Source organism: Branchiostoma belcheri, unplaced genomic scaffold (assembly GCF_001625305.1).
Source record: "Branchiostoma belcheri isolate BF01 breed outbred unplaced genomic scaffold, Haploidv18h27 scaffold67, whole genome shotgun sequence".
NCBI classification, from domain to species: Eukaryota; Metazoa; Chordata; class Leptocardii; order Amphioxiformes; family Branchiostomatidae; genus Branchiostoma; species Branchiostoma belcheri.
This window is the reverse complement of record NW_017804320.1, coordinates 1,765,963-1,790,493: the sequence shown is the minus strand read 5'-3', so window position 1 is coordinate 1,790,493 and position 24,531 is coordinate 1,765,963. Positions and strand designations below refer to the sequence as shown.

Genomic DNA, 24,531 nt, shown 5'->3' with positions numbered 1-24,531 from the left:
CAGGAACAGCAGATGTACCAACAGCAGTTCCCAAAAAATATAGTGTACATTTTACAGTATCAGGAAGGATTTAAAGTGATACGCACAACTTTAGCTCCTCCCTTTTATGATAAAATGATACACACAATTTACAGCAGAAACAGGAACAGCACAGGAGACAGTACCAACAGCAGTTCCCCATGGGCTCTATACAACCGGTACAGTTAAGGCTAAAGTAACAGGAAGAATTTAAACTGATAACACACAACTTGCAGCAGAAACAGGTCTGGAATAGCAAACAAGACAGTACCAACAGCAGTTCCCCATGGGCTCTATACAACAGGTACAGCTAAGTTTAATACAATGTACATTTATAGTATCAGGACATTACAGCAGAAACAGGAACAGCAAATGAGACCAACAGCAGTTCCCCATGGGCTACATGTATATACAATAGGTACAGCTAAGTTTAATACAATGTACATTTACAGTAACAGGACGGTACAGCAGGAACAGCAAATGAGACCAACAGCAGTTCCTTATGGGCTCTATACAACAGACACAGCTAAGGTTTGTACGATGTACATTATAGTAACAGGAAGGTACATGTAAAGCAGAAGCAGGAACAGCAAATGAGGCAGTACCAACATCAGTTTCCCATGGGCTCTATACAACAGGTACAGCTAAGGCGTATACAATCTACATTTTATATTAACAGGAAGGATTTGAAGTGACACACACACAGGTTATAGCAAAAACAGGAACAGCAAATGAGACCAACAGCAGTTCCCTATGGGCTCTATACAGCAGGTAGCTGCTGTACATTTTATAGTAACAGGAAGGATTTAAAGTGATACACACAACTTGATATCCTTCGTGTTATGATAAAATGATACACAATTTACAGCAGAAACAGGAACAGCAGATGAGACCAACAGCAGTTCCCCATGGGCTCTACACAACAGGTACAGCAAACATAGCAAATATAATAGGAACAGCAAACATAGCAAACAGGAACAGCAGATATACCAACAGCAGTTCCACAAGGTGAATACAGTGTACATTTTATTGTATCAGGAAGGATGTAAAGTGATGCACACAACAGTAGATCCTCCCTTTTATGATAAAATGATACACAATTTACAGCAGAAACAGGAACAGCACAGGAGACAGTACCAACTGTTACAGCAGTTCCCCATGGGCTCTATGCAACAGGTACAGTACAGCTACATTGTAAGGCTAATAATAAAGTAACAGGAATGATTTAAACTGATACACACAACTTGCAGCAGAAACAGGTCTGGAACAGCAAACAAGACAGTACCAACAGCAGTTCCCTATGGGTTCTATACAACAGGTACAGCTAAGGCGAATACAGTGTACATTTTATAGTATCAGGAAGGGTTTAAAGTGGAGCACACAACAACAAATCCTTCCTGTTATTATAAAATGATACACAATTTATACAGCAGAAACAGGAACAGCAGATGAGACAGTACCAACAGCAGTTCCCCATGGGCTCTATACAGCAGGTACAGCTAAGGCTAATAAATATTATAGTAACAGGAAGGATTTAAACTGATACACACAACTTGCAGTAGAAACAGGTCTGAAATAGCAAACATTGCCATGGCAACAGTGGTTGCTGTTAGGTATCATGATTGCCTGGCACTGCCATGATTTCATCATTTTGAGGAAGCCTTGGTACCCTCCCCTCCCCTGAGTGTATAGTGAACGAGCCCCGGGGTCACAGAAAGTAGGGCATCCAGGGCAGTCTCATTCTCAATGGTTTCATGTCAACAAACAGAGCTGGGAGACATTCCTGTGGACATTCCATGCCTGAATACAAAATTCCTGTACAATTCCTAGAATTCTTGCAAACTGCACACAATACTGTACCATTAGGCTCCTCCCTGAGACATCGCCAAAAATTTGACTGTTTTTGTTTGTTTGTTACCCTGCAGCAGCCCATGCCAGGCCAGTACCCACAACAAGGCATGCCGGGCCAGCTGCCCCCCGGAGCCATCCCCCCTCAGCAGGCCCAGTCCTTCAGCCCCCCTCAGTCTGTGGAGGGGTCCCCCCTGCATACAGCCTACAGACAGCAGCCACAACAGCCTGGGTACCAGCAACCTGTGTCTGTGGCTAACCCTCCACCGGTAAGGATCTTTTGATATTCCCTCATGTATTATCATATAATGATAGTTTGATGTAAATGTTGTAGTTTTGAGTATCAAGGCCTAGGAGAAACATGTTGTGTTTCCTGTTTTAGTCCTAAAAGAATTAGGGTAGAGATTATCTTTTTTTATTAATTAGTAAATTATATCTAGACTTTGGTGATCTTAAGAGATCCAACTTATACAATACAGCATATTTATATATCAAAGTAAAACGTGCATCAGGAAACTTACATTTTCAATGACTGTCAATGTTGAAAAACTCAGGTAAAAGGTATCAGCTCATGGAGCTAGAAAAGGTTGATCAGCTCGAAAAATTTATGCCCCTTGCAGGGTACCACACAAAAAAGCTAGGGTCAGTAGTTTTTCTAAGATTGGCTGGGAAACATGAAACACAACAATTTTTTTCCGATACCGTGAACAAGTCCGAATACCATAGTTTATCTAAGAAACAGTAGCACTTGGTATAGCGTAAATACAGGGACATAAAGTGAGGGTTAAAATTTTAGTTTCCATTGTGAATGTGATTCTAAGGAAGTTGTGTTTTCAGCAACCTGTGTCCCACCCTCGTGTTGCCATGCTACAAAATGTAAATCTTTCACAGGTGAGCCACACTCATTCTGTGGGTCTCACTAATGTTGATTAAGACAAGGGTGGCTTTGGCAATAAGGAAATGGTAAAAATTTGGTGTTTAAGGCATTACTGGTGGAAGGGTAATGGTGAGTAGCAAGTACAATATTATGGTCATGGTTTTAGCTGTTCATTGAATTTTTGCTGATGTTGGGCCAAGCACAAGTTTGTAAATCACTCTACAGTATTTGTCACCTCTAGTTGCAATTAAAATATATACCGGTATACAAAATGTACATTCTTTCAGGTGATGATCACAAACCACAGTCTTACCATCACCATTTTGTTGTGCATAATCCTACAAATTCCTGAAGAGAAATGTAAATACTGAAAGAAATCATGATGACAAGCTTGAAAAAAATGTAAACAAGCCACCTTCTAATGTGTATCCACTAGGTTTCAAACTCAGTGGTACTAGAAATACTTTTTTGCAGTTTTCTGAAATATTGCAGAATGTCAAAATTTTGTTCTACAATTTGGAAATACAATGTACTTTCTGTGAATACACACTTTAAAATTCTGGATCGTAACCCATGGTATATACAAAATTGCATGTCAGCAAACATGCTATTTGAAAAGTACATGCAAACTTACTTGAGGCCACACCAATTTAATTTGTTGGTTCTCGGATTTTTTCAGAAAAAATAAGAAGCGACAGGGCGAAAAAAAATAAAAATAAAAACAGGTCTAGGCATCCTATTATAGGCTTAAATGCTATGGAATGAGCCATGAAGTCAACATAAAAGGCTGGGTTAAAATTTAAACATTGAATTTTGAACTTTTAATCAAACCACTGCAATGATAGATGGGAAAACTGTAACAACTAGGAAGAAAAGGACTTTCCTCAACTGTTGGGGGGCAAAACATGAGCATTTTTCAGTTGATTCAGGGCCAGAATCAATTTTTTTTTTTTTTTGCAAATCAGAAAAAAACGAAGAGGCGAATCCGAGAACCAACAAATTAAATTGGTGTGGCCTGAGTATAAATATTAGATATACATGTACATGTACATTTTCCATTTTTCTTCTGCAATATTGAAAATAGCCCTGCAAAATGCAGACTGAAGATGGGTATTTCTAACACTGGAACTTGATGGTAATCTGTTTTCTATTACCAAAACAGCAGCAGCAGCAGTTTGCCCCCACCACCCAGCAGCAGATGTACAACCAGCAGCGGGTACAGGGTTACCCCCAGCAGGCCCCCGTTACCACGGTACCCACCTCGGCCAATCAGGGCCAGCCCATGTTCCAACAGCAGGCCGGCTTTCAACAAACCAACCAGCCGCAGTCCCTGCCTCCACAGACACAGTACCAGGTAGGGTTTTTTATTCCAAGATCAGGCCACACCAATTTAATTTCTTGGTTAACGGATTTTTCTAGAAAAATGATGGAGCGGGCGGGCGGGCGGGCAAAAAATAAAAAATAAAATAAAAACAGGCCTAGCTTAGGCATCCTATTATGGCCCAAAATGATACGATGAAGTCAACACACCAGGCTGTTTCAAAATTTAAACAATGAATTTTAAACTCTTAATGACACCACTGCATTGAAAGATGGAATAACTGTAACAACTAGGATGAAAATAACTGTTTTCAACTGTTCAGGGAAAAATATGAGCATTTTGCAGTTGATTCTGAATTTTTATTTTTATTTGCAAATAAAAAAAAATGAAGCGGGCGAATACGTTAACCAAGATATTAAATTGTGTGGCCTCAACATATATTTATTGAGAAGTTTATTGCAAATTCGTGCCCGGGTGCTAATTCCAAATTACAAACATAAAAAGAACAATGAAGTAGTCTGAGTACAAAATAACTAAAATCTACATGATGAAAGATAGTTGTCTAAAGCTATTATACATGAAATGTAGCTATGTCTAAAACTATGTCTGAGGGGTTTGACTTCTCTTTTTTAGACCATGGAAGACGTAATGTCCCACCTTTTCCAAAATTAGTTGGTGTTGGGAAGTTAAAAGAAGAATAGTTTTTTCTTTGTCTGTAAGTTTAGTAAATTGTTTATTGAACATTGCAAAGATACCACTGAATTGCATTCAATTCACAGTTGAAATTCAAAAACAATTCCATACAAACAGCATTGCATTTAATAATACAATTCATAATCTCTTATAAAAGAAATTATATCAGTTATAAATTATATGTTGATTTATTATTACTTGCGATGGTCAAAACAGGGTTAAGGCTGCCTTGTGATGGTTTACACTAGTCACTTGACTGATTAGGAGGGATACTTGGGAAATTTGATGTATTTACAAGTCAGTGTGACAAAAAGGAAGTTATCAAAAGAAGTAAATTGGCTTTTCAATAATTATCGATGTGATGCTTCAGCAAATTCAGTAACAGGTTTATATATAAACTGAAAAGCTTTACAGGTAGCAAATTTTTCTTATTCTTATTAGCACCTTTGGAAATTTAAGTTGACTGATTTGTGTTAACCATCTATCTTGTCTTCTTGATTGGGCTGTTGGTTACATAATCTTTATCTCCAAGCAGATCTTTTGGTGGTTGCAAAGACAGTATCAGATTGGCCACACTGTATCCGTTTGCCAGACAGTTGCCATTTTGCCACACTTGGGTAACTGCCTGGCAAATGGATACTGTCTGGCCAATTTGACATATCTTTGCAGCCACCGGAAGATCTGTTTGGAGATTAAAATAATCTTGACTGACACCTTGTTAATCTGTCTCCGCAGGCTCCGAACAGCCAGCCCTCCAGCCTGCCCATGCAGCAGCCTGCTAGCCTCCCCCAGTTCAGCACGGGGTCTGCACCATCTTCTATAGACTATGCACAGCAGCAGAAACAGCAGCAACAACAGCCACAACAGGTACGGAAAAGCCATACCAATTTAATTTGTTGGTTCACAGATCTGCCAGCTTCATTTTTTTTCTGATTTGCAAAAAAATAACAAAAACATTTCAGTCCCTGAATCAACTCCAAAATGCTCATATTTTGTCCCCAACAGTTGAAGGAAGTCTCTCTCTGTTCAGATTTGTTACAAAGTTTTTCCATCTATCCATGCAGTAGTTTGTTTAAAAGCTTTAAAAGCTCGGTATGTTGACTTCATTGCTTTTATCATGAAGTGTATTTAGGGCTATCATAGGATGCCTAGGTCTGTTTTTATTTATTTATTCACCCTGGTGCTTCATTTTTGTTTTCTGAAAAAAAAAACAAGAACCAGAAAAATCAAATTGGTTTGATCTAAATCTTCATTGTTTTTTTTTTGTTTACATTCAAAGCAATTGTAAACAACTGTGAGGTTGTGTGGCTCAGAGCCAAGAGGTCCCAGGTTCGAATCCTGCCATGTCGCAGATTTTGTGCCCTTTGGGAAGGACAAGTTTCCTCACTTCACTCAGGTGGAAATGAGTACATGTACATGTTGTAACCATATTGTCCCTTTGTTTTCAGAACTTCAACATGCAGGCCATGGCTAACGCCCTCCCCCCACAAGGTCCCCCGAGTGGGTATGTCCCGCCCCAGCCCCAACAGAACACCATGTACCAGCAGGGACAGTCCATTCCACAGCAGGGGGTGCCGCCACATCAGATGAACGCCGGCTACCCCATGCAACAAATGGCCCAGGTACCCCCCCAGCAGCAACAAGTACCCCCTCAACAGCAGCAGGGCCCCCCTCAGCAGCAAATGCAGTATCCCCAACAGGCCCCCCCACCCACTCCAGATGCAGTGGCTGAACTTATTTCTTTTGACTAATTAAAACACATTCAAAACTTAATATCTAGACAATATTCAATTTGCAAAACAAACATATTATACAGGTTATTGCCCTTATCGCTCACCTTTATTATCGGAGGAATTTTATGATTTAAAGTTAGTTTTATGACGTACATTGTATTTAACTGTATACATCGTAACAGCAGATTTAATATTGTCATTGATCATGAGTTTATTAAAGTCAAGAGTGTAGCAGGAGCTGTGAGGAAAGAGCCAAAAAAAGTAACATCTTGAAAGCAAGAAATGAATCCAGCCAAAAGTCAACATGCAGAATAGGAATAGGATACTACATGTATGTAGATTTCATCTGTAAAATGACTATTACAGCTCCCGAAAGCCTCAGTCACAACCCGCCGTGCGTACTTTTTGTCCGTACGTTTTTTTTGGAGGCTACGTCTGCTACATTTTTCTGAAAACGTGGGGAAGGAGTGGCATCGACGCACGTCACTCGCACTGTTGCGCAAGGTGTAAGAGTGTGGTCTGCACGCGTCTGGCCGTTAGCGGTTGCGTGCATCGTTTGTTGCACAAGTGGTGCATGCTCCCCAATCCGTAGGATTCCATGCGGAGGCGGTACTCACCACGCACGGATGCCCTACGTTTGCCCACGTTTTTGCACGTAGACAGCACACAGAAGCACGTACGGCGGGTTGTGACCGAAGCTAAAAGGTTGCGACTTCAGTTGTGGTAGAGGTATTTGACTGTATGATTATGAAACCATTTTTCTATTCAAAGGAATACTGTGCGGTAGTCCTTGCGTCAGTAACTTTGTAAGTGACTTCATCATATTGTTTCAGTTGGTTAGAGCTCAAGCACATTCAAGACAAAACTTGTTCTGTTCGTATTGTGGTTACAGTGATGCATGGAAACTGTGGATGGCTTTTTAAGATTGTACATGGCTTCTGTTGTGTTAACACTTTTAGACATTGGTAGAATGCAGACTGTATAATACCTTTATAGACACTAAAGGTAAAGTCATGATATTAATTTGTATTATTCTAGAATGAAAAATTGTACAAATTGTAAGGCATTACAACTGTAACCATTTCTGTTTGTGTACCTCCCCTTTGCTTCAGTGTGTTGTCTGGAGCAAATGTTGCCAACAGTGTTTGCTAAATATGATAAGATCCAGTGTTTTAGAAATCTGTATAAACAGCTAAGATGTGTATATAGCCCTTAACATTGTATAAGTGGGGTGAGTTCTTGTTGTTCAAGAAATGACCAGATTCTTTACTTTTTACTGCTCAGTACTGAGTCAGTAGATGGCAAACTATAAGTTAGTATAACATGCCTGCTTGTGACATAACATTGAGAACATGTTTGATTTCTCAAAAAAGAGAAAAAGATTGAAATGTCATGTACTTGCAAAATGGGTAAAGGCTAGGCAATGACTGAGTGTATGAAGTGAGGATTGGGGGGGAAAGGACAGTTGTGTTTTGCGTTTGCTGTTTTCATTGAGTGCTTTCATTCAAAACTTTGCTGCAAGCCCTTAGATAATTTTGAACTAGAGAAGGGCAAATGCGTAATGTTTACCTTGGGACATGGTCTGCTCTGTTAATTCTTACTCAAATACATTCACATACATGTACTATTAGTATATGGTGACAGGAGCAGAGCAGACCATGAAATTGCAACATTATGTAACCCAACACCAGTCACCATGGTGACAGACGTCAACAAATCATGTCATTGGTCAGGTCATAAGTCACTGTTTGGAGAAGAAGAAGAGGAAGAAACTGAGGAAGATCTTTATATGTGAGGCTGCATGATTGAAGTAATGTTTAAAGCACAATGTCATTAACTTTTAACCTGTACAGTTCAGAGGGAAGAGCAAACTGTACAAAATAATTATGAGCCTGATACGGAAGTAATTTTACAAGTACATGTACATGGATCTTTATTAATGGAAAAATCAGCTCAATACATGTATGTATTCTTACCTACACTGTGCATACTCTGAAGTCAGTATGATGATGGAATGGTTGTTACTACAATGTACTGTGATTGCTATGATATCATAATAAAATCCATTTCAATATTGAAATCAGTTTTTTGTACAGTGTGTTCAGTCATTTTGAAAGTATGGCTTAGGCTACAGCAAGTAATTTTTATGGATGATATGAGCCCACGCATTAATTTTCGCCTCATTTTTAAAGAAAGAAAAACAAGAAATTTTGTTGCCTTCTGACAGTGGTCAACATGCCGAAAATGGGCAAAGATGTCTGTTGCCATGCCGGAAGGTGGATGGCAGATAACTATGAAGAGGGGAGACAAGAAAAGGCAATTAATGTTTTGTTTCTTACTTTGGTGCAGTGATATGTGATGCTGGCTGTGTATAATTTATGTGATGTTCCCACTGAATCAAAACCATTTGTACAATGATTGAGTCAAAATTTTAAAATGTAGGAATCTTGTTTTTTTCGGCCCGCCTTAATTTTTTTTCACCAGCTCGCATTAGATTTGGAGTCTGCGGAGGATGTCATCCATAAAATTTACTTGCTGTGGCCTTACAATATAAAGCAGCTCCATTGCTTACTAACTTACTTGTCACCATTGCATTGCATGGGAATAATGAAGGAATATACCGAATGTTTATGAAAGATCTCACTTTCTTGAATATCATCTGGAATCAACCCTTCTTAAACACTAAGATCTTGTTGTTTGCAGGCATGTCCACCTGTAAAAACAAGCAAGGGAATTAGTAAAAATGGGCATTTAAGGTAATTAACATTGCTTACAAATGAACAAAATTTATTTTGCCATTCTAACAAATAAATGGCACTAAGACTCGAGTAAGAGCAATCTTCAATATCTATATATATCTACATGTGTAATGTACTGTACATGTATAAGGCCTAGGAAAAAAATGTTGTGTTTCCCAACCAATTACCCTAGAAAAAAATGCAGAACCTAGCCCTTTTTTGTGTGGACCCCTGCAAGGGACGTAAATATTTCAAGCTGATCAACCTTTTCTAGCTCCATGATGTGACACCTGTGTGATGAAACGTTATAACGTTAACACATTTTTTACCTAGCCTAACTGCCACACATACCATTCTGTGAAACTGAAGCCCCTGCTTCTGTGCCACTTCCGTCAGGTAGTCTGTGTCCCTCAGGCCCCACTCCGGGTTTCTGGAAAGAGATTGCAATGGGTAGATATGATACCAGTTTGGAGAAACCAATGATCGGACCATGATAAATCCTGCTTAGCAGATGTAGGGGGGATGAACTTTAAACTCTTTACTACTGTATGTACACATGTATATATTTTGTCACTGGGATACTAGTACATTGTACTTGAAAATATACACTTTTCTCCCATGATGAAATACAATAAGAGAAATACCTAGAAAGGTAACATTTGCAAGGCAGATGCATAATGTTTACATTTGCATATGGTCTGCTCTGTTAATTCTTACTGAAACACATTCATAAACATGGTGACAGGAGTCTAAATCCCTCCTGCTATGAAATTGCAACATGATGTAACCCAACACTAGTTACCATGGCAACAGACACAACATTGATCAGGTCAGAGGTCACTGTTTGGAGAAGAAGAAGAGGAAGAAGAAACTGAGCAAAAACAAAATGTTTTCCTTTGGTAAACATAAATATACCGGTAGTATGACTTACTGTGCCTTGAGGTGTTCATCAAATCTCACATTACTGTCAGGACTGATGACACCATGAATGGAGAAGGGCTGCAGACAATGAGATAATAATTTATTGGGAAGACAGTGCATTCACATAATTTGTAAGCGTAAAACGTAAATCTTATGAAAGTTGCTGGCTAGGTATAATAACTACTGTAGCTAACAAACAAACTCATTCAGACAGAGAGAATAAATACTAGTAACTTACCCCATAGGCTACAAGCTGTCCTTCAGGTTTGAGTAGGACCCCTGCAGCTTCTAACAAGCCCTGTAGAAACATGCCATAGAAAATATACATGACTGCATGTCAGTTACAACAGCAATATGAGCGATTGCCACGACGTCATGATGTCACCGCCAATGAGTTTTAGACAAAAATTAGTCTATTGTGGGCCTTGACTTGAAGTTGAATATCTTTGAAAAGTTACACACCTGTGTGCAGTTGATGGGTGATATGTGCATCATGTTGACACACATCATCATGTCACATGACTCTGGCTGGTGCCCCGCCCACTGTTGCCATGGCTGCGAAGTGTCAATTATTACAGGTGGCTTGACGTTCCTCACACCTGTGGCTTTGATGCAGGCTGAAATACTAGAGGTTGATAGCGACATGAAAGTCACAAGTTAGTGGCAGTCGTTACAGGTGTCTCAAAATAGTGGCTAAAGGCCTGTAACTCTTCAAATGTCAACCAAGATTTCTATCATGTCGCAATTTTTTTGCTTTCCATTTTAATTGACCATGTCAGAGGTCAGTGCTTGGAACAATGAAGAATGTTTTCCCTCTGTAAACATGATTCGGAAGATTCGAGGACGAATCTTGAAAAGAAAAGGGGGAGTAGTGTAAGAGGGCCTGCAAGGGGGGTAGTGATTACGAATTACGCAAATTTTCGCCGCCTATTACGAATTACGTTAACGTTTCAGAGCTGATTACGACTTTACGATTTGCTGCTAATGTCCAATTACGAATTACGTTGATTTTTGCGGAGGCTGCCTACGAATTACGAAGTCTAAAACGGCCTGATTACGCCTTACGAAAAAGGGCTTGCAGGCCCTCGTGTAACAGTGGGGGGTTTATAGGCGCTACCAACTGACCCGGCCGACGGGTCTAGACCTTTTAGCGGAGAGGTTAGAGCGTCTGGTTATGATTAGCTCTGGTGCTCGGGAGGTCGTGGGTTCGAACCCCGGCCCGGGACCAGAAGGGTTTTTACTGGCTCCTCCTGTTTCTTACAATTTTATGAGGGTCTGCATGGGGGGTCCTGGCAACGGTTAACGGTAAATTAAGCAGGGCCGATAACGCTTAACGGTAAATTCAGGACGGTCGGCAACGCTTAACGGTAAATTGATAGGCTTTTTTTTCGAGCTGCAATGGATTTGGTATCTGGCTTTGTGAGAAAAGGTGATCACTGACATAATTACGTATACCTTGCATGTAATGAAGCACGCATTAAAGGTATGTGTTCCCTGTGTTTCCCACCTGCCCTGGTCCCGGAGCAGTCCGAGTCGGCCAGGGCTCTACCCAGCTTGACTTTTGCCCGTGCGCCCAGTCTTACCGATGGATTTTGAGAGAGGAGCGCCGAAGGAGCTGGCAATCTAAGGGGGTCCGAGGGATGCTCCCCCGGGAAATTTAGGCTTTTTAAGCCTTCAAAAACGCAATTTCCCGCAGTTTGAGAGGCAAATTATGGTGTTGAGAGTGTTTGTCGGTACCCGGTCTTTCTGATGCTTTCTTATTTTTACTCAAGATATCAAGCGAGTCGAGCGCCAAAGGCGCGAGCAATGTATTATGTAGGGGGGTCCGGGGCATTCTCCCCCGGGAAATTTTTGATTTTCAAACCTTCAATGACGCATTTTCCAGCACTTTGAAAGGCAAAATTAGGCGTAACGAAGAATTATTCATTAACGCTTAACGCTGGATTTAGAATGACAAATAACGTTTTACGTTGAATTAAAACGGCCAATAACGCTTCACGAGGAATATACCGATAACGCTTAACGTTGAATTAGAGCGGGCCGGCAATGATTAACGGTGAATTAAAATAGCCCATAACGGTTAACGAAAAAGGGCATGCAGGCCCTCTTTTATTGCAGGAGGGATTTAGACTCCTGTCTGACAATATATTGTACATGAATGTGTTTTCAAGAGTAAGAATTAACAGAGCAGGCCATATGTGAAGGTAAACATTTTAATTTATTTATGCAATTTTTTTTTGCTTTGCAAATGTTGCCTTTCTAGTTGTGCATGCACCTATCAGTGAAAACCTCAGGTGATTTCTGCCCACCTATCTAGACATCTCTGTTCTACGTCCGAGGGCTGCCAGGTGAGGTTAGGAAACGCCTGTGTGATGTATGCCGCGTGTGTCCCCGACCCTGACGCCACCTCCAGCAGGTACACCGGCCGGTCTCCGGGCACCAGTTCCCGCATCACCTCCAGGATGGGCCCCTTGTTCCTGTCAGCGGCCGACACTCGCTTCATCTTTGTGATACTCAGGAGTCTGAGTCTTTTAGCCAGGCAGGAAAGAAGACCTATGGTTCAGCTGTACAAAGGATCATTGACCTTTGATCCGGATTCACTGCTCCAGCTACGACCACGTGGCTATCCGTAGACAACAAAAATGACAACGCCTTCTTTTTGCTGTCCTTTTTGTCGTCTTCTCAGCACGTGAAAATATTGATCCCTTGGTATTTGCAGCAGCGCTCCTAGCGGTAGGCTTTGCGGAAGCAGTCCTCTGATGCTGACATTTTAGATGATGCAGTCAGACCCGGTTCTTTCTCATCTTCAGACTTTAAGGGGTAGAAATTTCTCAGAACTCAACCTTAAAATGTGCTGTCGTCCGAAACAAAGGGAGCTTCTTATTTAAACTGTCTACGTATTCTTTTATAATGTACTGCGTCAGTTGCGTTTCATAATGCCCATTGCGTCACTGGCCGCGCAGAGCAGACGACACGTGTAATCCACCACGTTCCCAAAACGGACCAATCAGAGATCGCCTTTGCGAAACCAGACATCTGATTGGTCAATTTTTCGGATATATATCCAATGGCACGGGCCTTTGGTGAAGAAGTACGGGGGAAGTGACTACAACTGGGACGCAGAATGTACACTGTGAGCAGAGGCCCAAGCAAACTGGCAGCTCAACGCCGACGGGGTGAGTAAAAAAGCTCAATCCGCATTTATACGGAGAGTCCCCATGCCGAACTTACGCCCAGAGAAATTTCGACGTCTCTAGGCCATTTTTAACCGATTTTATGGGTCTCTGTCGCTATCAGGTCCGACGCAAAACCTTGAGAAAGTGAGTCCTACATCGCCTACCTTCAAGGACGAAAATTGGAACGCCATCAAAATGAGGTGAGACACAACGATCGGTATCGGAAACTGTCCTGATCACTGCTAACACCACAGATAACACAGACACCAAACACACACGGGTGGTAATAAAACAAGGATAAATGTGTGTGACCTTGGTAAGGTCATCCTAACCTTAAAACCTGGTGCTTGCGTAACCTCAAATTTCCCACTACTAGTTCAGGTGGGGAGGGGGGCATGGCAGGTGGATGCCCCTTTGTTGTTGCGTGCCTTCCGTACATTTTTTTTACAGCAAATTCACAAATGATGACCACAAGGATTTTTCCTATACACACAACTATAGCATTGCTACAATTATGCCCTTAGTTTTATCAGATATAACTTATTGACCGCTAGATGACACCCTACACAGAGACAGAAGACCCACGTGTATTGTAATCTCTTACATCACATCAACCCTACTCTCCAAGCAGAGGTTTGGGTTTGGGGTTATTTTCGGCGTGTTTTTAGGCTTTTTTATTTGGGGTTTCTCTTTTGCACTGGAATTTTTTTGTGTGAGAAAAAAAATTCCAGTGCAAAAAAGAAACCCTGATAAAAAGCCTAAAATTTTTAGTAAAAACACGCCAAAAATAACCCCAAACCTCTGCTTGGAGAGTACCTCTTTATGCCACCCCCAATTCTATTAGTAGTAATTCCAGACCTGTGACACTCAAATCATATTTCTGAGGAAATTACTAGCGTCGACTGAACTCATATTCAAGTAGCTTGCAAACTGTGCATCATTAAAAATTGTGCATTGAAAAAAAATTGTGGCAAATGGAAAGTAGTCTGGTAATTGCATGTCTGTACCCAGTGGGGGTTCGGAATGGAAGGTCCACTTTTTATCTAAAGGCCCAAGATTTTTCTTTAGAAAAGGTGGACTGATTTGTATCACCAGCGGGACTTGAAATCCTATCTCATCTTTCTCTGATTTTTCCTTTGAAATCCTCTCAAAAAATGCAGGAAATGCCATATTCAAAGGTTTACTGTTCAAAATTTTCCAGGGGAGCATGCCCCCGGACCCCCCTAGGAATCTCGCACTTTCAGTGCTCGCATCGCACCTGTGGCACTCGCTGGTCCCTCGAACAGTAGAAAGAACCCCCAAAACCAAAATCCTGGCTACGGGCATGAATTGTTTTACATTTAGGCCACACCGACTTAATTTTATGGATGACATCCTCTGAAGTGTGCGCGGGCGAAAAGAAAAAATTCCGGCAAAAAATAAAAATGCTACTAAACCACAGGAATACAAAGCTGGTATTGTGAATACACGACGAGCGACGTACACGACAAGTCGGCATATGCTGCAGCTGGCTTTTTGTAGAATTTATGAATCGGCACTGTACGTACGTACTGAGTTCTTGAGTTGTGGAGCTTTGGTGCCATCGGTGCCATCCTCCAGGGTTACCACCGGCTCCGTATTGTTGCTAACTACCATGAACTACCCAGGCCTAGAGCCAGGCCAGACGTGATTTTTTGGCGTGGATGTCACTCATGAAATTAAGTCGGTGTGGCCTTACAACCACATGCATTCACTTCAGTGCCCCAAAGGCACCATCTGTGGTAAAGTCCTGCCAAATAAGACACAAGTCTCATCAATTCTTCTCTAAATGAAGCTGTGACTGTCTGTCACATGTCTCCCAGAATGGAGTTGACAGCACTGATTGCTATATCCCTTAATGGGCTTAAGTTAAAGTACTGACGGGAAAGCAGCTGACACAATTACTCTATTTAAGTATTAATTCATAAGGCCATGTGGGGAAATGTTCTTTTCCCATCAGTTTCTGGTAGACTTTCGGAAACAAGATCTGAAATTGCAATTACTCATTTTGACGTCTCACACACAGCACTAGCAACAGGGCTCGAAATTAACGGTGTCCCAATGTCCACTGAACACTAAAATTTTGGCCAGGACAACTATAAAGATACTTTGGGACATTTTGGGGACAATAGAAAAATAATCAACCACGAATGTCGGCCCTTTTTTTGTTCACCAGGCACACATCCTGGCTTTTGGCTCCAGAAAAGTCACATCAAATTTTCTATTTTTGTCAAACAAAAGTCATACAATACTTCTGAAAAACAGGTTGGGAAAGTTCATCCTCACTTCGGGACAGTTGAAATTAATATACGGATAGTGCTGGGACAATAGTAAGAAAAGTTCGAGGCCTGTAGCAAGATGTTGTGATCAATGATGATAATAATATTATACTAGTATATTACTCTACTAGTACTCAGTAGTAGAGTTTTAGGGGAATTGACAAGAGAATGTAGGCCAGTGTCCTTTAGTATGAGACATACATGCATGCCTCTCATGACAGGTTTTCTAAGATACCAACTAGGCAAGAATGTATCTGATGTTGCTGTTTTCACTGTTGCTATTAGTAGTAACACAAACACACTGACATTTAGAATTCTATTCACGAATGGGGACAGGGCTGAAAATAGAATCAGGGTCAGGTTAAGTCCAAAGTGATCATCACCTGTCCTTCATTTGACCTTCGTTTAGGTCATTCCTATTGGCTATCTGCCAAACCTTACTACATGTAGTACATTCACTAACTATATGGTAGACCCCATGTCCAACCTGTTCTGTTGCCAACACGATTTGAAAACGTTTGCCAGAAATGTTAATGATATTGGGTCATCTTAAGCTTCCGCTATAAATTAGTATAATTAGCCATTTAGTTAAAATTATAAGGCTATTCCTTGGCTCCCAATTGCCTTGACCCCATTCCTGACTCAATCCAACTGTGGGATAGTGTCCAAGGTAACCCTACTGCTTCAGCTTGCAGTGGCCATGTTTCTTGTGAACTTACATGAGAGTACTCTGATGTCCCGATTAAACGTACCGGTACGTTTATTTTTTCCGGCCCGAACGTCCACCCGGTACACTCTTATTAGGGACGGTACGTTTATTAATTTTTGGGAAGATTGTCCATACGTACCGCTGGCCGCACCATCAGCAAGTGGCCGGCGGCCGCAAAATTTGGCAACACGTCACAGATAAATATTTGGTCCATGATAGCGGCATTTCCCATGAATATAATGTATATTATTTATTTTTTGCCTGCTGTCCATTTTTAAGTCCCAAAACGTCTGAAATAGCAACAATTTGCCCACAAACCCGAAGGGGAAGGCGAGTAGCTAATCGACGTATTTAGCACATGGCGGCCGCAAGTCCTTGTCAAAATCGGCAACGCGGCAGAATAATGCCTGGTCCATTTTAGCGATATTTACCATGAAAAAAACGTATGTGGTTTATTTTCCCTCTGGTGTTAGTTTTTAGGTCCCGAAACCCCTAAAAAAGTAGAAATTTGCCCACAAGACGGACGGCCGACGTGGGGAGGGCGCCTAGCGCCTGAGCAGCATGACCCGTAAAAAGTCAAAGGTCATAGGGCACCCATATTGCGCAATCACCGTAAAAGCGCCGATTTAGCTACTTTTAGGGCGTTTAAAATTGATACAATCACATTATCGATTTTTAAAAAAACAATGAGATGGAAACCAATCAAAATTTTATGCTGAATAATATTTTTTTCTTCAAAAGTTTTTTTCTTCAGAAGTTTTTCTTCTTCAGAATCCAGACTTTGACCAGACTAGACAATGTACCATACCAAATAATTATTATGTTGAAATGGATTTTGTTGTACATATACTCATTAAACCCCTATATTTGTACTTAATTGGGCTTGATTTTCTATCTCTTAAGTTAGTCAGATTTTCAACTCAACTTGCAGGAGAAGGCTTAAGCAAAGTGCATTTCAGAAGTGTAAAATGCAATAGCTTCTCCTACGGATTTTGTATTTCCCCAAAACAAGTACAATATATATACTCATTAATTAAAGTGATATATACTCACTAATTAAATGTAACAGTGAAAGATTTGCTCATATATTGGTATTGAAATAAAGAGCACATTTTAGTATCATGGACACACAGTTCACCTGTCAATTTGGTCATTTTCCGGGGGGTACGTTTATTCCGGAGGGTATGTTTATTAGACTTTGAAGATTTGTCCAGGGGGTATGTTTATTCCGGGGGGTATGTTTATTAGGGACACGAGAGTAGCATGTTGGCAGAACGTATTGCACCTGCGCAAAATCCGATAATGTATTATGCATAGCACTCTGGCAGAATGTCTCTTATATAAGGGGGGTTTATCAGCCACACGTCCCGGCTTTTGGATCCGGAAAAGTCCCCCCGAATTTCCTGTCTACACTGCAATTATACAATGTAGTACGCCTGGGAGTGAACATAAAATAAGCAAAATAAAGTTGAAGTCATACAATACTTCCCAAAAAACAGGATGGGACTCACTTCGGGACAATTGAAATTTATTTTTGGGACAGTGCTGGGACAATAGGAAGAAAAGTTACAACATGTAATTTCGAGACCTGTATACACATGTACATAGTCCAGACATCTTGGCAACTGCAGTCGACTATGTCTACATGAACCCTCTTGATGGTTGTTTTTTAACAAGGTGGGTGGGAGGAATGTGGCATGAGACTAATTTTCTCCTACATCATGTTCATGCATACTATCAGAACAAAGGTCAGAATCACTAGCATGTCTGGCATGTATTTCAAATTTTGGATATTTGATACGAAATAGTTATGTTTTTGATGTTTGCAGGTTCATACTTACACGTAGAATCAATGAAAAAATGAAAGCATTACTGGAAGCCTAATTATGAATAAAATTATAGTCTGTGGAAAATTCCAGTCATTTTGCTCCAGCCACCAGGGACAATGAGGTTTGAAGAGCTATATCACTATCACTATCAATTGACAGTGGAGTGGGGTTTCAGTACTTGCCTTGGTGAGACCGAAACATAATTTGGGTTCCCATATCCTGGTATATGAGTTATTTCTTGATTATGTCTCCAATTAAGGGGATGGGAGATAGTGCTAACATATTAGGAGATCCCGACGATTCCCGAGAGGTGCGGTGCCTTTTGGGTTGCAGAGAATCTTCACTAAAATTCTTCCCTTATTTGCAATGTAGCTGTCACTGAATGATGTTAATCTCCAAGTAGAACTTTTGGTGGCTGCAATACAGTATCAAATTGGCTAGGCAGTGTCCAATATGCCACCCGTTTGGCTGGCAATAAAAGAAAAGATAGCAGTACAAAACAAAGCCTAATAAAAATGCCTAAAAACATGTCAAAAATAAGCTAAAGCCTAATTTATTTGGAGAGAGTAGAGTCAATTCCGCGTCACCGAGTGGGTTGTTATTGTCATTATTTAGAAATGTTTTGAATTCTTTGTAATTGTTTGTCTAATAAATTTCATAATTTGGAAATATTTTGAACATCTTGTCAATATTCTAAATAATTCCCTGGTTTTCTAAAACGTTTGAAATATTCCTGATGTGGATTATGACTTTTCCAATAGTTTCTAAATAAAACAGCACTCTACCATTTTTTACCATTATTTCGAATTATTTCTAACATTTTGTAAATAGGTCAGTGGGATGGGAAGGAAGTAATTCACACATCCCTGTGAAGTATCTGTATCTGTATAGCCGGTATAACCCGCCTTTCGGCGTAACACACCAGCTACAGGGCAGACTGCCTGGGTGTCAGGCATTGATGCCTTACAACAAAAGAGCCACCAGTGTCCAGCAGTGAAATCTAAAAATATACAGAGGAAGACAGAAGAGTAGGATTAGCACCTACTTTTATGGGGGCAATTACCCACATCTACCATTTGGTTATTTGTTTGAAATAGTTCTAAATATTTCGAATTGTGATAGAAACACATGGGTAGTTCAAATTTATTCTAAAGAAAGAGACCTTTGTACAGTCACATTCAAAATGTTTCAGAAATATATAAATGAATTCAAATATATTCAAATTTTCATTTTCAAATTTTTGAAAAATTTGGAACTTTTGTTACTGGGGTATTCTTTTCTTCTAAATAATTCAAACGTATTAGAAACATGGAGAAAAAACCCACTCGGTGACGCGGAATGGACTCTAGTATGATGTACTATTTTATCTATCATGAAGAAAAGACGCAAAGAATATGGTGTATGTGTATTGTAACATGATGACTGGAAGACTGCTGTATCTACATCTATGTGTAGAAGTGATCTACTCATGCCCGTAGCCAGGATTTTGAATGGGGGGATTCTTCCCACTGCTTGAGGGACCAGCGAGAACTTCCTATATACAGTAGGGGAGTTTGGGTGCATGCTCCCCGGGAAATTTTGAAAAATGAACCTTCTGAAATGGCATTTCCAGATCAGAGATAACTTTATTCAATGACAAAGTGAGCAGTTTTCCTAAAATTCCAGTCTCCCTGGTGACACGAATCAGTCCATCTTTTAAAGAAAAATCTTGGACCTTAGATAAAAAGTGGACTTTTGAGCCTTGTGGTGGGGGTTCGTCCGATATGGGCATGCTTAGTGATGCATACCTAAACCTAATTTTAGGTTCAGGTCCGGATTCAAGTCCAGAGGTTTAGGTTCAGTTCCGGACTTGTAAGTCCGGACCTAAACCCATGGCATATACAAAATTGCATGTTGGCAACCTTGAAATGTTGTCTGGGTGAAACTTTGGCCACATAACATGGAGGCCAGTACTTGATGATGCCCGATGGCAATGTTTTCTTCGTTTTGTAGCAAAGATTTTACAATCTACGGAAGGTTTTAGGTGGTTTGGAAAGAAAAGGGGTATGTGAAATGGTCTTTTATGGTAATAAGTCCGGACTCGGTTCTTGACTTTTAGTTTTTTTTGGACTTGAACCTAAACATTCTTACAAGTCCGGATCCAAGTCCAGTGAACCGGTATGCATCACTAGGCCGCATGCTACTGGTTGTGCCCAAGAAAGGAGTGTGAAATGCCAGGATGGGTCACTCTCACTGTCACAGTACCAATTTACAATTATGGAAAGTCATCCTTGGGGACTTACAAAGTAGGAGCGCAGTCATGTCTTATTTAGTAAAGGATGTGCCCTCCACAGTTGTCATCATCTATTGGGTCCTTCTGTCAAGCTTCTCCTTATAGGATTAACATAATTATCATCCACTTTATGGTCAGGATAGGCTTTACACCCAGTTTACACGGCGCCAAAATCCTTGCGTACGAAAATTGCGCACGAAAATTGCGTACGCAAGGGTTTTCCCTCCGTGTAAACCGGCCCAATTTGCGTACGCAACTTTCGTACGAAATTTTCGTACGCCACCTCTAGAGGTGGCGTACGATCAGCGGCTCGCCCAGCGGGCAGTCTCCGTGCCTCCCAGCCTCATGTAAAACAGGAAAGAACCCCTTTCTTGTTGCAAATTCCATTCTTTTCCCACGTTTGTACCAGCCACGCTGTGTTTACTTGTTCAATTCTCTGTGTTTCATTTCGTTTTCCTCTCCCTTTAATTCTCACAATAGTGTGGGACGGGGCGCAGCGGGAGTCCTCTTGCTCTCCGTGTCGTTGTATAAACAGAAATGAACGTACGCTCGCGTGCGTACGCAATTTTCGTACGCAAGGATTTTGTCGCCGTGTAAACCGGGTGATAGACTCCCACACTCAGTCACAGTCACACACAGATACTTTGCAACTGCTTACCAAAGTATTAACAGTAGTAATGATAGTAGCTGTACATATTAAAGTATGAAGAGAGAGAGTTTTTTAGTGTTCAGGGCAATGAGAATGTTAGCAGAACGTACTGCGCCTGCGCAAAACCCTGATTTTCACGGTTTTCGTTGGATTGGTCAACGTTGCATCAGAATTTTACCTGTTGCAGACAATATCATTTCTGACACAACATTTGGAAACTACAGACGGGATGTTATCCTTATATACGTGAATACAAATTTGAGACGTTCTGACAAAGATTACAATACTGGTTTCGTGCAGTTGCGGTATGTTCCACGGACATGCTACTGGCAATACACTATCCACATTTATTGTATAACTTTGTTATATTTCTCACTGTGTCTTATGCACAGGTGACTACATATATCTAATTGTCTGTATTTAATCATTGTGTTAACAGTTCTCCAAGGCCAGTCTTCACTCCGGTGAATGGGAAGAAGAAAGAGAGAACAGTCTCACCAGTTCACCAACAGGACCAGACCCCAGAACACCAGTATAACGTCAGATACTTGTATGACAGTAAGTATATATAGCAGTGTACAAAATACTTTTTTGAACCACTGCAAAAATTAGGTTGCCCATCAGAATTTTAGGTTGCTCCACCTATAAGTTACAACTTTCCTCAAATTAAGTAATGTTACATACATAAGCCTTTGACAATATTTCTAACAGCCTTTAGCTAACTGATACTAGTAATAGCCATTAATACTTAAAATTAAAAAGCATCTGCCGGATACAGTGGTGCAAGCCAAGTGGGCATGATTTCGTGGGGGGGGGGGCATTCTTAAAATTCAGGTAGCACACTGGGCTACCTAGGTTCAAAAATAGGTTGCCCCAAGTAAAATTTGGTTGCTCACCGGGGCAACCAGGTATTTTGCACGCTGAGTAGACACCATCATTTGAGAATTTAAGACAAGGACGGATTGTGATGTCTTTGTGTATATTGTCTATTGTGTGTTTGTGTATGTTGCATAGATAGTACCATGCAGTAAGTGATCAGAAATTGTCAGGTTTAAAGTGAAAACTTCTGTTCCAACACAAAGAAATGTTCTCACCTCGAGCTTTCGACCAGTCACTCTGGTCTTCCTCAGTAGACTGACCCAGTGAGACTTGTCATGTGGCTTCTCTGAAGTGTGATGTCAACTCTGGATCAAAGGAACACGTTGGCAGAACATACTGCACCTGCGCGAAAGCCATAATGTATTGTGCATAGCACTTTGGCAGAACGTCTCATATAAGGTCATATTCGCGTATTAAAGGTTAACATCCCGTCTGTAGTTTTCAAATGTTGTGTGGGAAAAGATATCCTCTGCAACAGGCAAACTTCTGATGCAACGTTGACCAAACATCCAACGAAAACCGTGAAAAAATCAGGGTTTCACACAGGCGCAGTACGTTCTGGTAAATGATTTAGTCTCAGAAAGAGGTGTTTAACTCTTTTTTTTTCTTGTCTCTGTAGTTTGGAGAAGAGTCGAGCGGGAGGAACAGGAGGACAGGGATAAAAATCATGGTAAGGGAGTTTCCTAAACTGTCCTGTCAAGAAATATAACACCAATGGTGCTGTGACTAAACTAATAAATGTGAAAAATACAAAGGATTTGAGGACTGTGTGTTGAAATTCATCTTTTCCATATTTTCAACCTGTTCAATTAGCCATAAAATTTCGACATTTGTAAGTGAAAACCATACTTCCTTAATCTCAAACTTTTGTTCTTTTGCAGGCACCAAATATTATGTAGAGTCAGAGAAACCCAATCCTGCACTAGAAAGTAAGTAAAGGTTGACAGTAATATTGGTTGATAGTATTACATGTAGTACTGTTAGTTGTGTCTACCAAATATAATTTGATTTCAGTACAGATGTCTTTTGACTCTTCTATGATCAGAGGAGCAATGTACCAATTGTATATGTACATTTTTGGCTTCAGTGCCCTAAGAATCTTAAAACCAAATGATCTGAAGGTCATTTTTACTAAAAATCTCGAGCTCCAAATTGTTTTTTTTTTTTTTTTTAAATCTGTTACGGAAAAGAACTACATGGGGTTTATTAACAACGAAAAGCACTGTATGGGGGTTTCGAGAACAATTGTTGCGAACTAAGGGTATTGAAACACTTGATACTGGACGGAAAAGGTTGATATGGAACAGTCCATTGTGGAATAGGGAGGGATTAACTGAAATATGCTGTATTTGCTCCCGAGCAAATGTCAGCCTTTCTAGTATGTCAATAATTATTATGTTGTCAGATACATTATAATTGTATTATTGTGAACATTCGTAATTTGATATATTTCAGAAAATGAATATGTCAGCAGTAATTCTGTTTTCATACACGAAAAATCCACTATTATATGCACAACGAAGTTATTTTATTTTTTCTTGTCTTTCAGATTTTGTTCCATTCGACTTGGAACAGTTTTGGGCCAACAAGTTCTTACAAAGTGTGAAAGAGTCATCCTGATAACTGTATAGTGTGTGTTTGGTAGCAGTCTTCTCCCATGTGTACTGTTCTGCCACGAAAATAATGTGTACTTGTCTCAAAGTGTACTACTTCATTTTGTCTTGTACAAAGAGAAAAGAAAAAAGTTTAAAAACATAGACAAGCAATACCTAGAATTTTATGTTCAATGTTGTCTGGATACCTATAAGGTGTTGTATTGTAGACAATATTTGTTATTTCATGAATAGCAGTTAGGGTCTACTCTCCAAGCAGAGGTTTGGGTTTTAGGTTATTTTTGGCGTGTTTTTAGATTCTTTTTTGCACTGAAATTTTTTTCACCCAAAAAAGTCCACGGCAAAAACGAAACCCCGATAAAAAAGCCTTAGAAACATGCCCAAAATAACCCAAAACCCAAACCTCTGCTTGGAGAGTATTAGAGTCAATATTTCAGATTACATACTAAATAAAACTAGGACCTACTATCTGTACTATGCTGAACCTAGAACATCATTGAATATGTAAATTGTGCTTTTGTACTAATTTGACTCATTACTTTATTGCTAAGCAAAGTAATAAATGACTGATAGAAGTAACAATACATACATGTAGGAAGTACATAGATGCTCTTTATTCAGATTTGAATTGTACAGCTGAGGGAGTAACAAAATAGGTTTAAAATAGAGCAGAGAAATAAGTTGTATGTACAGGCATTGTTGGTCTGATTTCAAACATCCTTTCCCGTGTATGATACATTTTTAAAATGTCTCTGGGTTTTTTGTGATGTGCTGTACCAAATGTCTTGTCTTTGTTTTGAAATGTATAAATATGATCCTCATGTAAAAGCTATCCTGGAATTCTTGTGATGATTATTTTACTGTTCTGTATGAAAAAAAACATTATTGCTATCCCTTTTTGATAACCCTTGTCCTGCTGGCATTTGTTGGACAATATTTTTAAATAATTTGATGTCTT

At 40.2% G+C, this 24,531-nt stretch overlaps 3 protein-coding genes across 7 annotated transcripts in view; 2 read left to right on the top strand and 1 right to left on the bottom strand.

Annotated features, from left to right (window-relative positions):
* Positions 1-6,902, top strand: part of LOC109483944 (hepatocyte growth factor-regulated tyrosine kinase substrate-like) — a 22,924-nt gene extending 16,022 nt beyond the window's left edge. For 4 of the 5 annotated variants that reach the window (XM_019787091.1, XM_019787090.1, XM_019787089.1 and 1 more), the window contains exons 16-20: positions 1,944-2,135; positions 2,881-2,883; positions 3,906-4,097; positions 5,493-5,624; positions 6,206-6,902. In XM_019787091.1, coding sequence (XP_019642650.1) covers positions 1,944-2,135; positions 2,881-2,883; positions 3,906-4,097; positions 5,493-5,624; positions 6,206-6,508 — 822 coding nt within the window. In that variant the 3' untranslated portion in view covers positions 6,509-6,902. The remainder of the gene's footprint in view (positions 1-1,943; positions 2,136-2,880; positions 2,884-3,905; positions 4,098-5,492; positions 5,625-6,205) is intronic. The other variant, XM_019787088.1, reaches the window with a different exon arrangement.
* A 2,064-nt stretch (positions 6,903-8,966) lies between these two features.
* Positions 8,967-12,829, bottom strand: LOC109483960 (UPF0585 protein C16orf13 homolog). The gene is made up of 6 exons (XM_019787111.1): positions 12,459-12,829; positions 10,612-10,774; positions 10,388-10,447; positions 10,160-10,227; positions 9,580-9,658; positions 8,967-9,203 (listed from the first exon to the last, which is right to left on the bottom strand). The coding sequence occupies exons 1-6, from the start codon at positions 12,650-12,652 to the stop codon at positions 9,156-9,158; spliced, it is 612 nt and encodes a 203-aa protein (XP_019642670.1). The 5' UTR covers positions 12,653-12,829; the 3' UTR covers positions 8,967-9,155.
* A 279-nt stretch (positions 12,830-13,108) lies between these two features.
* LOC109483961 (MAPK regulated corepressor interacting protein 2-like) lies at positions 13,109-23,813 on the top strand. Its single transcript, XM_019787112.1, has 6 exons — positions 13,109-13,325; positions 13,447-13,525; positions 21,521-21,639; positions 22,580-22,630; positions 22,842-22,889; positions 23,510-23,813. Exons 1-6 carry the CDS (start codon positions 13,274-13,276, stop codon positions 23,578-23,580), a joined length of 420 nt encoding a protein of 139 aa, XP_019642671.1. The 5' UTR covers positions 13,109-13,273; the 3' UTR covers positions 23,581-23,813.
* Positions 23,814-24,531: the final 718 nt, after the last annotated feature.